Source organism: Epinephelus lanceolatus, chromosome 14, assembly GCF_041903045.1.
Source record: "Epinephelus lanceolatus isolate andai-2023 chromosome 14, ASM4190304v1, whole genome shotgun sequence".
Classification (NCBI taxonomy): Eukaryota; Metazoa; Chordata; class Actinopteri; order Perciformes; family Serranidae; genus Epinephelus; species Epinephelus lanceolatus.
The window spans coordinates 30555650-30569214 of NC_135747.1; the positions used below are offsets into that span (position 1 = coordinate 30555650).

Below are 13565 nucleotides of genomic sequence, written 5' to 3' on the forward strand. Positions count from 1 at the left end.
AAACCTTAATGTGTTGCTGGCAGATGAAAAATCGGCAGACAGCTACAAACGCTGGCATAATAATGCTGGCAGAAACACACACAAAAACTGTTCTATTTAACACCCATCAAAGTCATTAACCTCTTTAAAAGCAAGAGAGTATTCTGTTTTAAGGCAGTGTTATGGCTGTTTAGTAGCATTCCCCTGTTTCTGGCGTTTCTGTTATTTAGTCTAGCCTCACTGATATAAATGGATTGGACAAAAATAATAGAAACACCTGTCAGTATAAATACAGCTCAACAGCACCACAAACTACTTCATCCAAAATGTCCAGAAAGTTGTGTCCAAAACAGTTTCAACAAAACCAGAACATTACACCCTTCAAAAAGGGGGGATTTATTGTAGGAGTGTTGTATTAAGCCGTATTTGCACAGGACTAGTATTACTTGGGGACCTCGGGTGTATCTGAAATTGCCTCCACCATGTCTGTGTTTCGTGTGGCACATTGACACAGGATATTTCCTGACACTGTCCCCACAGATATCACGTCAAGGTTTTAATTGTGCCGTCCATCACAGCCACAGACACTGGAAGCACTGGACAATGACAACACCCATGACTACGAGAAGTAGCTGTCTGTTTTCTAGTACTGTGAAAGTAATGGCCGGTGACAGGTGTTAATGTCAATTCTCCACGAGGAAAGAGGCACAAAAGGCAGGTGCTGATTCGCACGGGACTAATATTATCACATGACCTCTGTGTTTGGCAAAATAGGGTAGGTAATCTGCAGTGGAAACTTAACTTGACAAACTACGAACATGGCAGATTTGCATGGACATACATCACAGACGACCTCTGCAATTATTATAAATTACTAGAGGTCTCCAGGTGATACTCGTTCTGTGCATATAGGGCATTAAACTGCATCTGTTTTAGCTTGGTGTGCCTAATAAAGTGGCAACTCAGAGAGTGTCCTTCAACCATTTTTTCACCAAAATTAGCATGTGTATGCAGGTTTTTCAAATGCAGGAAAACCAGGAAAAACAGGCTCCTTTCCAACTGCCAGTAGACCAGAGCTGTGTACACGGCTCAGGGGTACAAGAGTATGCCTTTTAGTTTTGGGTTTGTCTTTTTTTCTGGTGTATCAAGTTCCACATCAAAGACAGGCTGTAAATCCAGTTGGTAAACAGTAGAAAGCAACATGGAGGCCGGTGAAAATGATATGTTGGTTACGTCTTTTTTCTATGTCTAAATTATTCAGTCTCTATCTTAAATTCCTTACAGACTAAATTGTAACGATGCTTGAGTACTGTTTGATGGACACTAAAGGTGTTTTGTGGCGGCTTGTCAATGAATTGTGCCATCAAAGGGGTACGTTTCCATGGCTGCCACTCAAGCTAATCAGAGCTGGAGCTAAAGTACCTCTGACTACTGGGGGTAAATGATGATTATAACCTTTCCCATTAAATACAAAAGCCAGCTGTTCGCAGGTGTTAGTGGGATTTTTGTCCAGTGGGAAGGGAGCTATAGTTGCTATCCTGTGAAACCCATGTATCTTTAACAAGTAAACTTTTCCTGAGTCAAAAAATGCAGCCCTCCTTTTAGATTTGTGACACTGCATTTATTTAAATAATCCAGTTTAACTGTTAATTTATCTTAAGAATTGAGACAATTTTCTCAATTCATTAACCCACCTAAATCACCAAATCTGGAGATAAAGTATGTGATTATCACTTAACATTCGGCTTTGAATGTTACATACCCTGACAGTGCCACTGTATCCAGAGCCCACTTTGTAGAGTCCGTCCTTGCAGAGCAAGTACAGGAAGGAGCCATCAGTCTGTAGAAGACAGCGCTCATCCTCGTCAATGGCCACCTCTTTCAGGACCCACTTGTTCATCAGGGCAGCGCGCTTGATGCCATTTCCGAACCAATCCTGGATTTGAATCTTTCCCACCAGGACAGCCTGTACACTCCTCTGTAGGGCATTCAGTATGGTGGGCACCTGGTGAGATTCAGGGAGACAAGGAGGGCGATGAAATATCGCAGGACTGCAAACATCTAATGTGACATAATGGGGTGTATTCAGTGAAGTACACTGCAACAGGTAGGAACTCGCCTCTGAGCTTCTTTGTTGCTACTGAGTCAAAGTCTCGTATTAGTGACTGAGACTGTGGTTACTGTACCTGCATATCTGCGCTATTTTCAATCCACCTGAAAGCATTTTCACACACACATTTCTCACACCAGTCCCATGGCAGCTATGACACCACACCACTGATCTCACACACATGCAAACAAACACACAGGCACGTCCAGCTCATAAGCCCACACTTCCCGCCAGCCTGCCTGCCATTGTAATGATTCACAGTCCAGTCCGTGCCTGAAAGATGAAGACCAGGAAAAAAACACCCACATCTACATCTGTGGGGGAAAGATGTGTTAGGCTAAAAAGTCAAGCTGGTGAAGTACAGTAATTTTATCTGGATGCAGGTAGAGGTGAAACTATTTTATGGTCAAACAGCTTGCCTACAAAATTAAATAAAGTGCTTTCTGTTTAGGTTACTCCCAAACTTTTAAAAGAGCAGTTTTGATATAAAGCAGATAAAAAAAAACAGAAAGAAAAAAACAGAGGGAGAACAAGCTACAGATCAAAGCCCACTGAAGAGCAGCTAATTGGCGTAAGAATGCAGGTAGGGTAACATAATCAAACAGGTGACTCAGAGCGCCTTGACATTTTCCAAAACTCAATTTGTGCAGTCCAGACGCTGCCCTGAGTCACTGCGCTCAGAGGAAATGTTAGGTGGAGCCAGAGGTTTCTTTCGGTTTCTGTTTCTCTGAAAAAGAAAGCTAAACCACCAAAGTGATCTGAAGCAATTCTACTGATCTGAGGGAAAAATTCAAGGGATAACAGAGATGTACATATTTCCTGGTGGACGTGGTTTGGAAAATGCAATTGGGTATGTGAGAACAATACCATCCAGCTTGTGCTTCATCAAATACAAGCATCAAGAACACCTGGAATTTCTCATCTAACATAAAGATGTCTGTTTAGTGTAAGATATGGGGCCGGGGATATGGACAAAAATTCATATCTTGGTATTTTCAGGCTAAATGGTGACACACGATATATATCTCGGTATGCTCTACATGTTCAGATGCAAGTCAAAATCACATTTGAGATGTCACAAGCACTTTTATAAAAACAGACTGTGATCAAAATAAAATGCAAAGACGGGAATTTTGTTCCCTGTTTGAAAATATACAGCTGCACAACATAGCAGGGCTGTAGGTTAACTTTTTACACACAGCACTGGAGCTACATTTAAAGGTTTGCAGCACAGGACACAAACTATACAATGAGTATAAAAGTATGAAGTAGGTCTAAATCCATTGTAGTTTGGAACAATTAAATATCTTTGTGGGGGGAGTTTAAAGTCATTTTCCATGGCCTTTTAAATGAATCTAGTGCTGGAAAATGATTCAAATATTTTTATTTATCTAGTCTATTAATCGTATTTATGTACACAGCATGAACAGAGAAGCCAAGGGAGGGAAGGAGCGAAAGACACTTTGTCCACATCATTAACATCTTGTGTATGAAATGTCTGTGTTGTCGCCTGCATCCAGGCACTGTCTCCATGTCCCAAAACCGAAGACAACTAACAAGAAGACCAGCGATGCACTATGATCCACCTCACACACAACCTAGCAATCAAACACTCTCCTGACACAATTAAGCTGCTCTGTCTCCTGCACATGCTGCACAGGCGCAACTGCAATAATTTCATTCACCCCACAGACTGATTTAGCGTAGCAGGTGAAACATATAGACTGATCTCGCACTGTAGAGTAATTAACAGAGAGATTAAGCAGAGTAGCAGCTCTGTGTCTCTCTGAGTGTTGCTGAAGAACTTGTGAGTGAGTGGGGTGGAGCTGTGTGGAGAGTCAGAGAGAGGAGAGATGCACACTGACATGGCTCTTTGGAAGAGTGGCATTATGTAACCCAACTTGACCCTATATCAACATAAACAGTGTTGTCTAAATCTATATCTTGCTTGACTATGTATCAGTATATCACACCTGGTCGTTATATCGCCCAGCCCTTGGTAAGATAGTGATCTGAGCAGGTGATCAGTACAAAAACAACATGCTGTCATCTGACTGACAGTAGTTACTCGTGCCAGGAAGCCTAAAAAAATAACTGACTGAGATGCTAAAAAAGATGAAAAACACAGGCAATTCTGCAGTCACATTTACAAATGCAACGTAAATGAATTAAATTTGTTAATTACCTGTATCGTCTGGCAGGCATGGCTGCCGTTGTTGGTGAGGATGGCAGAGACGGCCTGCAGGATTTTGCCGGTGTCCCCCCAGGCCACCACCAGACTGAAGAGGCAGGCACAGGACAGAGCTGTGATGGCCTGTCCTGTCGGGTCGTTGGGTCCCGTGCTGCGGACCGTGGTCTCCAATAACAGCTGGAAAAGAGACTCTGAGGAAGCACACAAGAGGTGAGCAGGTTAGATATTTATAAAAAGAGACAAGTGGGAGTGCTGTGCGTAAAGCTGAAGAAAATACTAGCAGCAAATGCAGTGCAAGACAACACTGCAACTAGCTGCTCCTTCAAAATGATCTTTGACAATAAAACTGAACAGTTTAAGCTTCACAAGAAAGATCAGTTGCAAGGCCACTGCTTTAGATTGCATTAGATTCTACACATGCACTGAGTAAACTCTCATGTGTCCGCATTTTCAGCCTTACCTAGCACATCAGGAGGCTCAGTCTGAAAACCCTCAGGCTGTTGTCCCTGCAGCATGTCCAACAAGGCCTGCAGGCTGCGCAGGCACAGCGAGGGGTGAGAGAACCGAGTCTCTTTTATCAACTCAAATACCCCACACAGGCCGATGCCAATGATCTGTACACAGAGAGAGAAAGGAGTTTATGTCTATGAGCTAATGAACACCATGCTGCCGGACCACAGTCCAGGTCTATCAAGCTGTGATGCCACTTTATATAGCAAATTAAGATGAAACATACCAACATGTTGCATAGATGTAGTGTTAAAAACAATCGCCACTTCCTGTCAGCTCTTTATTTTTACATTTAATTGCCTTGTTACTATTGATTATAGGAAATGTCTTTCTTTTCATTGTAAACGAAACCAAAATGATAAACAGAAGCTTGGAGCGGATGTTTTTCTTGTAACAGCACGGCCTCATGATCCTACAGTAGAACAACCTACATTTACCCGGGGGCTCGCAGTATGTACAATTACAACCACTGACTTCAACATCCACTATTAACATTTTGTATAATGACAGACCCACTTGAGAGCGGGGAGAAGGGAGGCTGGCGAAGGAGTTTGGCCTAGAAAAGGATGCCGCTCGCTCTCAGTATGGCTTGTTAGTGAATCAAATTATGCTCCAATGTTCCCTCCTATCTCTCTGAAGAATTTGTTTTGTAACAGAGAATTGAGAGCTCAGCATCAGCGTATAAGTAATAAAAAAAACTTAAAGATACAGCCAGTTAGAAAAGATATATCAAGATAATACCGTACACCTAACTGAATAGATATAGATTAATTTATGTGATCTTTAAGCTTGTTAGATTTGTGTACATGACACAATAATACTTTGTCAAGGCAGGTGCTCATTCACTGTTACTTATTTAAAGCACACACACACACACACACACACACACACACACACACACACACACAACAAAGGCTCTTAACATATGCTTTGAAATTAAAACTAAATCACCCAAACATATATCAACAGCAGCCTATTTAATTTGTCTGACACAGGATAAAATGCATACAGCCTTTCCTGTTACCTATAATGACGACTAAAAGTTAATCCAATCCATCCGTGACATTCCAGTATTTACCTGCTAACAAATATAAACAGTGTGCACACAACACATGGTGAAATGACTGTTCAATTACTGTGCTGTCACACTGTAGGAAGGTTTGTCCTGTTTAGTGAGCCATTTAAAGCAGCAGGTCTTAAACACTGACTGCATGAGTGATAAAGAAAAGTGGGGCATTATTCAGGTAATTTGAAGCCACCTGTGGCCCAATACTAAACTATATTGTACAATTGTTCATGGTGCCCCTGCTGCATGACTCGGGTGACAAGCCACTGCCTGCCATACAAGAGAAGACTAAAGTCTGACACCCTTAAGGCAATGTGAGTTTTCTGTCACACACTGTAAGATTGTGCAAAGACTAGGAAAACATCACGCCAAACTCCCTTTAAGAAAAATGAAATATCAACTCATCCTTACTCGTTCGCAAAAACACATAACTCAAGACACACAAGATAAAAGGCGTTATATGTTGACAGTATTCTTGTCAATTCGGCATCAATACAATTTATAATGACTGTGTTTACAAGGTCTTTGGTATCCCAGTTTTGAGGCTTATCCCGGCTTTGAGCATATCCGGGATATGATGTTTATATGGAACACAGAGAAACCCGGTTATTCATATCCCTGTATACATGATAAATACCAGTAACCCGTTTTCTGATCACTGCATCCTATCTGCGCAGGCGTGTGTTTCGTCTTTTACGTCTTTTGTTTACAACAGATTGAGCGGGAAATGTGATATATTTATTATATTTAGAAGTAAAACAAAAATGAGACCTCTGTGGCTTCTAGCGGGCTTAGCGTTAGTAAATACTCACGTCGCATTACAGCTATGGCTCATCCACTTCATCTTCAGCAATGGGAGGAGAGAGCGACAACAAATATTGAATACGTCACCAACTTTGATAGGTATTTGGCTGTCACTGCCACCACGCAGTACAAGGCAACAGTGGATGAAAATACGTAGCCGTGACTGGTGGGATAGGATCGTTCTCATGGAGTTTACAGATTCAGAGTGGAGAGAAAACTTCAGAATGAGTAGGGCATCCTTCAGCCGGCTGTGTGACGTAGTTGAACCATTCATGAAACCGGGATAAGGCGTATACATGCTCCAGTATCCCGGCTTCTATCGGAGTACTCCAGGTGGCAAAACCAGGTTTCTTGAAACCGGGAAAAGGGCATAACCCGGTTTCTGAATTCGGGATATGGTGTTTACATGCACAAACACAAAAACGGGATACTTAAAAAACCCAATCAAAACCGGGATACTAAAGACCTTGTAAACACAGTCAATGATAAACTGACAAGCTTTACATTTTGGATTATGTTCCCTTGATTCACTACCAGCCTCTGTTGGTTAGCTGCACTGTTTTAGTGAGAGCAGACCATAGAAATGAGAGGCAAACATTTCAAAAATTGATTTCTCACCAAAATAAGCGCTGGTTAATGGATCAGATACACGCCGAATATAACACTTCACTCTACAACAACACTAGTTTCTCCTAATTTTCCTCTTCATGTCTACTCTCTGCTTGGTTATGACCTTATTCCAACAATGGAAATTTGTCTGCAACAGTGAAATTGCTTGAACAGTCCTTTGATGTAACATATGACTCCTCAGATTTGTTGCGGTGGTGCTGTGAAGCAGTTTCCTTTTAAAAAGAGAGCGAACAACAGCCTCCACTCTTTCATTATGTCACAGAACCTAAGTGGATCCTTTGACACATTGCCTTTCAGATGTTTGGGTGTTATAACTGTTTGGTCAGTATGGCCTTCTAGTCTCTTCTATTTTATACAATCAAAGAGAACAGCAATAATAGCCGAGTGTACAGACAGGGAATTAGGGCATGCAATAAGTTGAGGTGCCTTTGCATTTTAGAGACACCCAACTTAGTACAACTAATTGAGCTAATTAATTAAAACAGTGCAATATGCTTATAGACAGAGAACTAGAAAATTATTGCAGTTATAGATCAAATATAGAGATACAGAGTGCTGCAGAGATTAGTCGTAAAACCCGGAAATTAGTTAGCATTTTAGTATTTCTGTTTCCCTCATCCTGAAGTCATCCTTTTGGGTTTTTTGGGCTTTATTTGATGGGACAGTGGTGGCGTCGAGGGGCTGAGTGTGAGGGGATGACATGCAGCAAAGGGCAGCTGCAGCAAGGACATAGCCTCTGCACAACGTGTTTTTGGTTAAATGCATGAAATGCGGTCTGTGGTTAATACAAGCTTAAGGGATTTTCACATTTTGGTCTATGACATAAAATACATCATGGATTTTGAATGTTTTAGGTGTCTCAGAAAAGGCAGTTGCTAGCAAGAGGCTAAATGAAACTACAGAGCATCAACCACCAAACATGGCTTTAAAGCCTTGCTGTGGTGGTGATGTTAAGAGATGCACCAGTGGTGTAGTTTGTTTATAGCCTGACGTTAGCTTTTTACTTCTGCCGATTGCATTTATGCTTTAAAAATATAAGTGGTGTTCATTTGTGAAGATTATCTTGCTGAACAAAGAAACTTTTGTTTGCCACAGACCTTATTTTCTGCAATAATCCAAAATCCAATGGAAAAAACCCATATGCATCTTAAATGAAAACTGACAGCCCTGATATGAAGTAAGAAAGATAAACTGGCAGTAGAAGAGGGAGAGAGAGTTGGGGAAACCAAGCAGACACTGCAATCCTCTCAGGAGGGGGGGGGGTTCAAACCTCTGGTAAAGAGACTCTAATTATCACAACAATAAAAATGATGAGCCCTACAGATGAGCCCAGGGAGATAAAGCATTGTTATATCCCTACGATAAAGGGCATAGGTTGGCTCTCGCCTCGACACCGAGCACTGCAGCCACCACATTAGCAGCTAATACTGCCTCCTGCTTGTACCTTTGGCAGCTTCACGGCTGGCTCGCGGTACTCTTCTTCCTCCTCGCTGTCTGAGTCGCCGCTTTGCACCGAGCTCCTGGACGCCAGCACGAGGGAGGCCTCTCTCTGCTGCCAGTCCAGCACACAGTGCCGCACATTGCAGTAGACATTGAATGCGGATGGGTTGCTGTGCAGCTTGATGTCCGGCACGCAGAGGGCTCCATCTAGACTCTCGCCCTGTGGAAAAACAGAAGGTGAAGCAGGTCAGCAAGTATATTATTTGGTGTAATGGTAAACTATTCAGTACAACCTATAGTCGTTCACATACAGCAATGTCAATTCTGTATAACTGCGTCTAATTTTAAGAGTTACAGTCTGTTGTGTTTACACCTGTAGTGTAGCTTTCTTGTGCCAGTAAATATTTACCTCACGTTAAGCCTTAACGTTGTAGATACAATTCAAAAAATATAAAAGAGACATTCTTTCAGCCAGTGTGTACGCTAATGTGTCTTGGGCCACACTGAAGGACCACCTACACAGCTGTCATCCTTGCTTATCTGACTACCCATTGGATAAGAAACTTTCTGTTGATGCAGTGACACAGACACAGAGCTGAGGGACAATCCTTAGAGCTGCTCTCCTCCCGGCGAACAGTCAGTCAGTTTAACGCCTACCTGGTTAGCACGTGCTAACACAGCAGCAGCAGCTGTTAAACAGCCCCATCAACCTCACACCGCCACCACCACCGAAACAGCTCTACCTATTAATAACCATTAGGTAATGTTAGCCGTGTGATAATAAAAGCTAGCCCTGTCACTGTGTGTGTGCAGCCGGGCCGACTCTCACAAACTTTTCACAGACTTCACACTCCAGCAGCAGTAGTCACATGGCGGCACTTGCCTCATGATAAACAGAGAAAAGGGGACAGAGACTGCTAATCAGTCCGCTGCACACAGCCCTACAATTAAGATTCTAAATAGTAAAGGCTGTAAGTGTGCATACAGCACAACAAACCTCTCGTAGGTTAAAAACAACAATACATTTGGTCTTTGCAAACAGGAAGGATTCATCTGTTTATTTGCATATAGAGTGGGGAAGCAAGATCTGATGGAGACATGTTCTACTGCCATGTGTGAACAGACAAACAGCTGTCCACTTGTGATTGGATCACCCATAACGCATGTTAATACCAGATGTGCACAGGTTCAAAGTGACACATCGCTGCATTGTGGTTCCTGTCTGTTCCATGCTTCGACCGCCTTATTTATACCATGAGTTGTAAACATTACGTCACATGGAAAGGCAGGTAATTTGTTTATTTTGGGTTGTGTCTCTCAACTGTTTATGACGCATGCAGCTGCCTAAGAAGCAGTTTCAGTGTGCGTCCACAAATGACACACCAAAGCAAGTGGTATAATTAGTGGGGTAATTTCTCATCTGGCATATGAAAAGTAACATCTGAAAATTCCTCAGAGGCATAGGTTCCTAAACCTAAGGGACTCTGGACAGATGTTAGCGTTCACAATTGACTTAACAAAGTTATATAACTACTAGGTTGGGGAGCGTAAAACCTCTGGTGAACACAGTTAGTCTTTGTACAATCTGTCGTGTCCTCGTGTCTCGTCAGTGACACATTTGTGGCATGAAATGACTCCTCACTTTGCTTTGACTGCCTCAGGAGGCTCACTTTTGTACACACTGGGCTTGGCAAGTGTTTACCCATTTCAAGATCAGCTCAGCGCAGCTTTTGCTGTTACAAAATGGCTTACCCAATGTTTTACATAACCAGTGCAGAAAAGAAATGAGCTGCCTTTAAGTTTAATTTAAGAGAAATCAAACTGTACCACAGCTTCAAAAGATGTTTACTACTACTACAAAATAAGATGCAAATGAAACAGTTGATTTCTTCAGTAGACAAAAAGGTAGTCGAATGACAACCGATAAATCAGAATGGCAAGTTTTAGCTTATCTTTGGCAACCCAATCAGCAAAAAAAAAATGTTGGCATTGTGTGTTTCTGCAAACCATGGATATGCTTCATTTGCACATTTTTATGTAGCGGATCACTGCAGCTTTACATTTCAACAACACTGTGATTAATGTGTGGTTTAGGGACAACAACCACTCATGTGGTCATGAAAACATCATCTTTTGGCTTAAAATACCCAGTTTCAGGGCACAAACACGGTAGGAAAAGCAGTAAAAAAACAACTGCTTTTTGTGCCTATGAAGCTGCTGGAAACACAGCAACGGGTCACTACAAAACACCCACGTTTGATGCCTAAAAAGCTGCTGAAAAAGCTGATGGAAACAGTAATGAGTCTTTAAATCACAAGCGGTTTTGTTGTTTGTTGATCTTAAACAGTAGTCTGCAGCTTGGCAGGCATATAATAATAGGTATGAAACGTGAAAACTTAACGTATTAATGGTTTGCAGAATTGTACAAAGCCAACATTTTCTTCTGGTAACTGGGCTGAATTAGCAATTTACGCAGATTTCTGCACCTGTTAAAGATTTTCTGTGGAGTTTCTTCTTATCCAAGTTAAGGGACCACACAAAGAGGGTACTGCATTTTGCAGAGATAAATACCTTATTTTAGGATAATTCAATTTTGTGAGACAGTACTCTGTGAGCAACTCTTTGCACATTGTTTTCAAATTGTTTTTATATTGTAAAACATTCATTACGGCCACTTTAATGGTCATTAAGGGGATTTAGTTAGTGGTGTTGTTGTATTGTATTCCTTGATACTGAGAGATGTTTCCAATATTAAGTCTACCCTCATTGATACAAATGAGGTGGATAATCCAAAAGGAAAGACTTAGGATAAAATCATTACAGCAAAGCTTAAGCACTTACATCCAAATCGTCATTATGATTAGATAAACGACACTGCACACCGAAACTTGATAAAGTAACTAATTGATAAGCTTTCTCCATCCCACCAAGCGAAGCATTTTTAACTCCAGTCTTGAGGCAACCTCTAGAGAATCATATTGATCGATTGTGCCTCTCTTGCAGTGTTGTGCTTTTGGCATCCCAATCACAGAGGGTGATGTCATCTATTTGGGGAGAAAGGTCATTCATTCTCAGCTCAAACCAGTGGGGAGGATATTAGCTCCCCTCTCGTCTAACAGTACCGTCTACTGCTCTCCTGCCTCGCTGCTACAGGAGCAGTTGTGACCAAGTGACTGTGCAGCGTTCACAAAGGAGCACTTTGCCTGGAAAGAGCACTTCAACGATTTAAAACCTAGAGATCCTATAATAACCCAACCCCATAAAGCAAGACAGAGAAAATGGGTTTCTTGGGAGGTGACAGCAAAACAAAAGGATGGAGTATAGACCAAAACACTGCATTAAAGATGCTGTGCATTGGATATAGGAAGCTTCGCATTTCTGACCCATACGATCAAAGATAGTCCCCACAAAGATACTGGTGGTTGTTTTGTCTACTTCCTTTAAGCATGCAATGTTTTGGCTGTCTCCATTGTTTGACAGCACTTCAAAGAACCTCATTAACCTCATATTCATGAGATCAAATATGATATTATTACATAACAGGAGACTTTGCTACATATTATAAGGGAGTAGTATTTTTAAAGGAACAGTGTGTAGGATTTAGTGGTATCTAGCAGTGACGATTGCAGACTGCAACCAGCTGAAAGTTTTCCTGTGTGCCAAGGGTGACATCCAGGTTAGGATTCCTCCAGTGTTATCTGTCTGGAAGGTTTTTACTGGGAGCTGACAGTCTTAAAAATCTGTGTCGTTTGGCTCACCGCAGATGGGCCACTAGCTCAGCACCTGCTAATGTGTGTCCATCTTTTGCTCCGACAACTTAAAATCCAGATGTTGAGGAGGTTTTTACCATGAGCCAAATTATCCACAGAGGTCTCTTCCCCTCCAAAACAAATTGACCCAGTGATTTAAACCAGTAAAACCACTAAATATGGCAGATTCACATTAAAAATCATTTTTGGCGATGTTGCTTGGCTCATCATGGAGGGGTTGCTAACTATGATGGCCAATGTCAAAATGCGAATGGTTCTATCTAGAGCCAGTGCTTGGTCTTTTTTGGGCTATTGTAGAAAAATGGCAGTGCAACATGGCAGACTCCATGGACAGGAACCCGCTGCCTACATAAACAGCTCATTGTGATGTTATCAAAACAAATTGATTCTTATTTTCAAGTGATTACACAATTAAGAAAATATACTGTATTCAATTTCTGCCAATGTATCCCCCTAAATCCTACAAACTGAATCTTTAAAGCTGGTAAACACAAGTTAAAGACAACATCTGTGATCCACAACAAACAAACCCCTCTATCACTCACAATTAAATTAAATGTGGTTGTGTTTCCTGCTGCTATTACGTGGTTTTAAATTCTCATTAATACAGGAATAACATGTCTTTATTTCAGCAAACAATTGTGTAAATTTACCATATTAATATGTCAGAAACACATAAAGCAACAACAGTTTTGATCTGCAGATACAGACTTATTGTCCTCATTTACAGGAAAGTTAAGTTAAGGCTGCTGTCATTTTAATAACTGTCATTTTTTAATAAGAAAATGCCTGTGATGTAGCTGGCGTACATCTGTATGTGTTTATAACAAGCCCCCAGGAGCAGCACTCAGATGTGAGGTACATTTGACACAGTGGCCACACTCTGTATGGCAGGATTATGTGACTCACTCTGCCCCAATAGGACTTTGTCCCATAAATAATCATCATAAAAGAGGCAGCTGTAAAATAATTATTCATTTTTCTGAGCAACACGAAAACATAGAAATGACCGTTAGTTATCAAAATCAGGTCTGTTCAAATCAATAGATTCTAAAAGTCTAAAAA

The 13565-nt window shown here is 41.4% G+C and overlaps 1 protein-coding gene across 16 annotated transcripts in view; it reads right to left on the reverse strand.

The window, feature by feature from the left end:
- Window positions 1-13565, reverse strand: part of mycbp2 (MYC binding protein 2) — an 85290-nt gene that overhangs the window by 63920 nt on the left and 7805 nt on the right. For all 16 annotated transcript variants that reach the window (XM_033617435.2, XM_078174609.1, XM_033617430.2 and 13 more), the window contains exons 3-6: window positions 8735-8950; window positions 4741-4894; window positions 4275-4471; window positions 1742-1984 (exon numbers count right to left, since the gene is read on the reverse strand). In XM_033617435.2, coding sequence (XP_033473326.2) covers window positions 1742-1984; window positions 4275-4471; window positions 4741-4894; window positions 8735-8950 — 810 coding nt within the window. The remainder of the gene's footprint in view (window positions 1-1741; window positions 1985-4274; window positions 4472-4740; window positions 4895-8734; window positions 8951-13565) is intronic.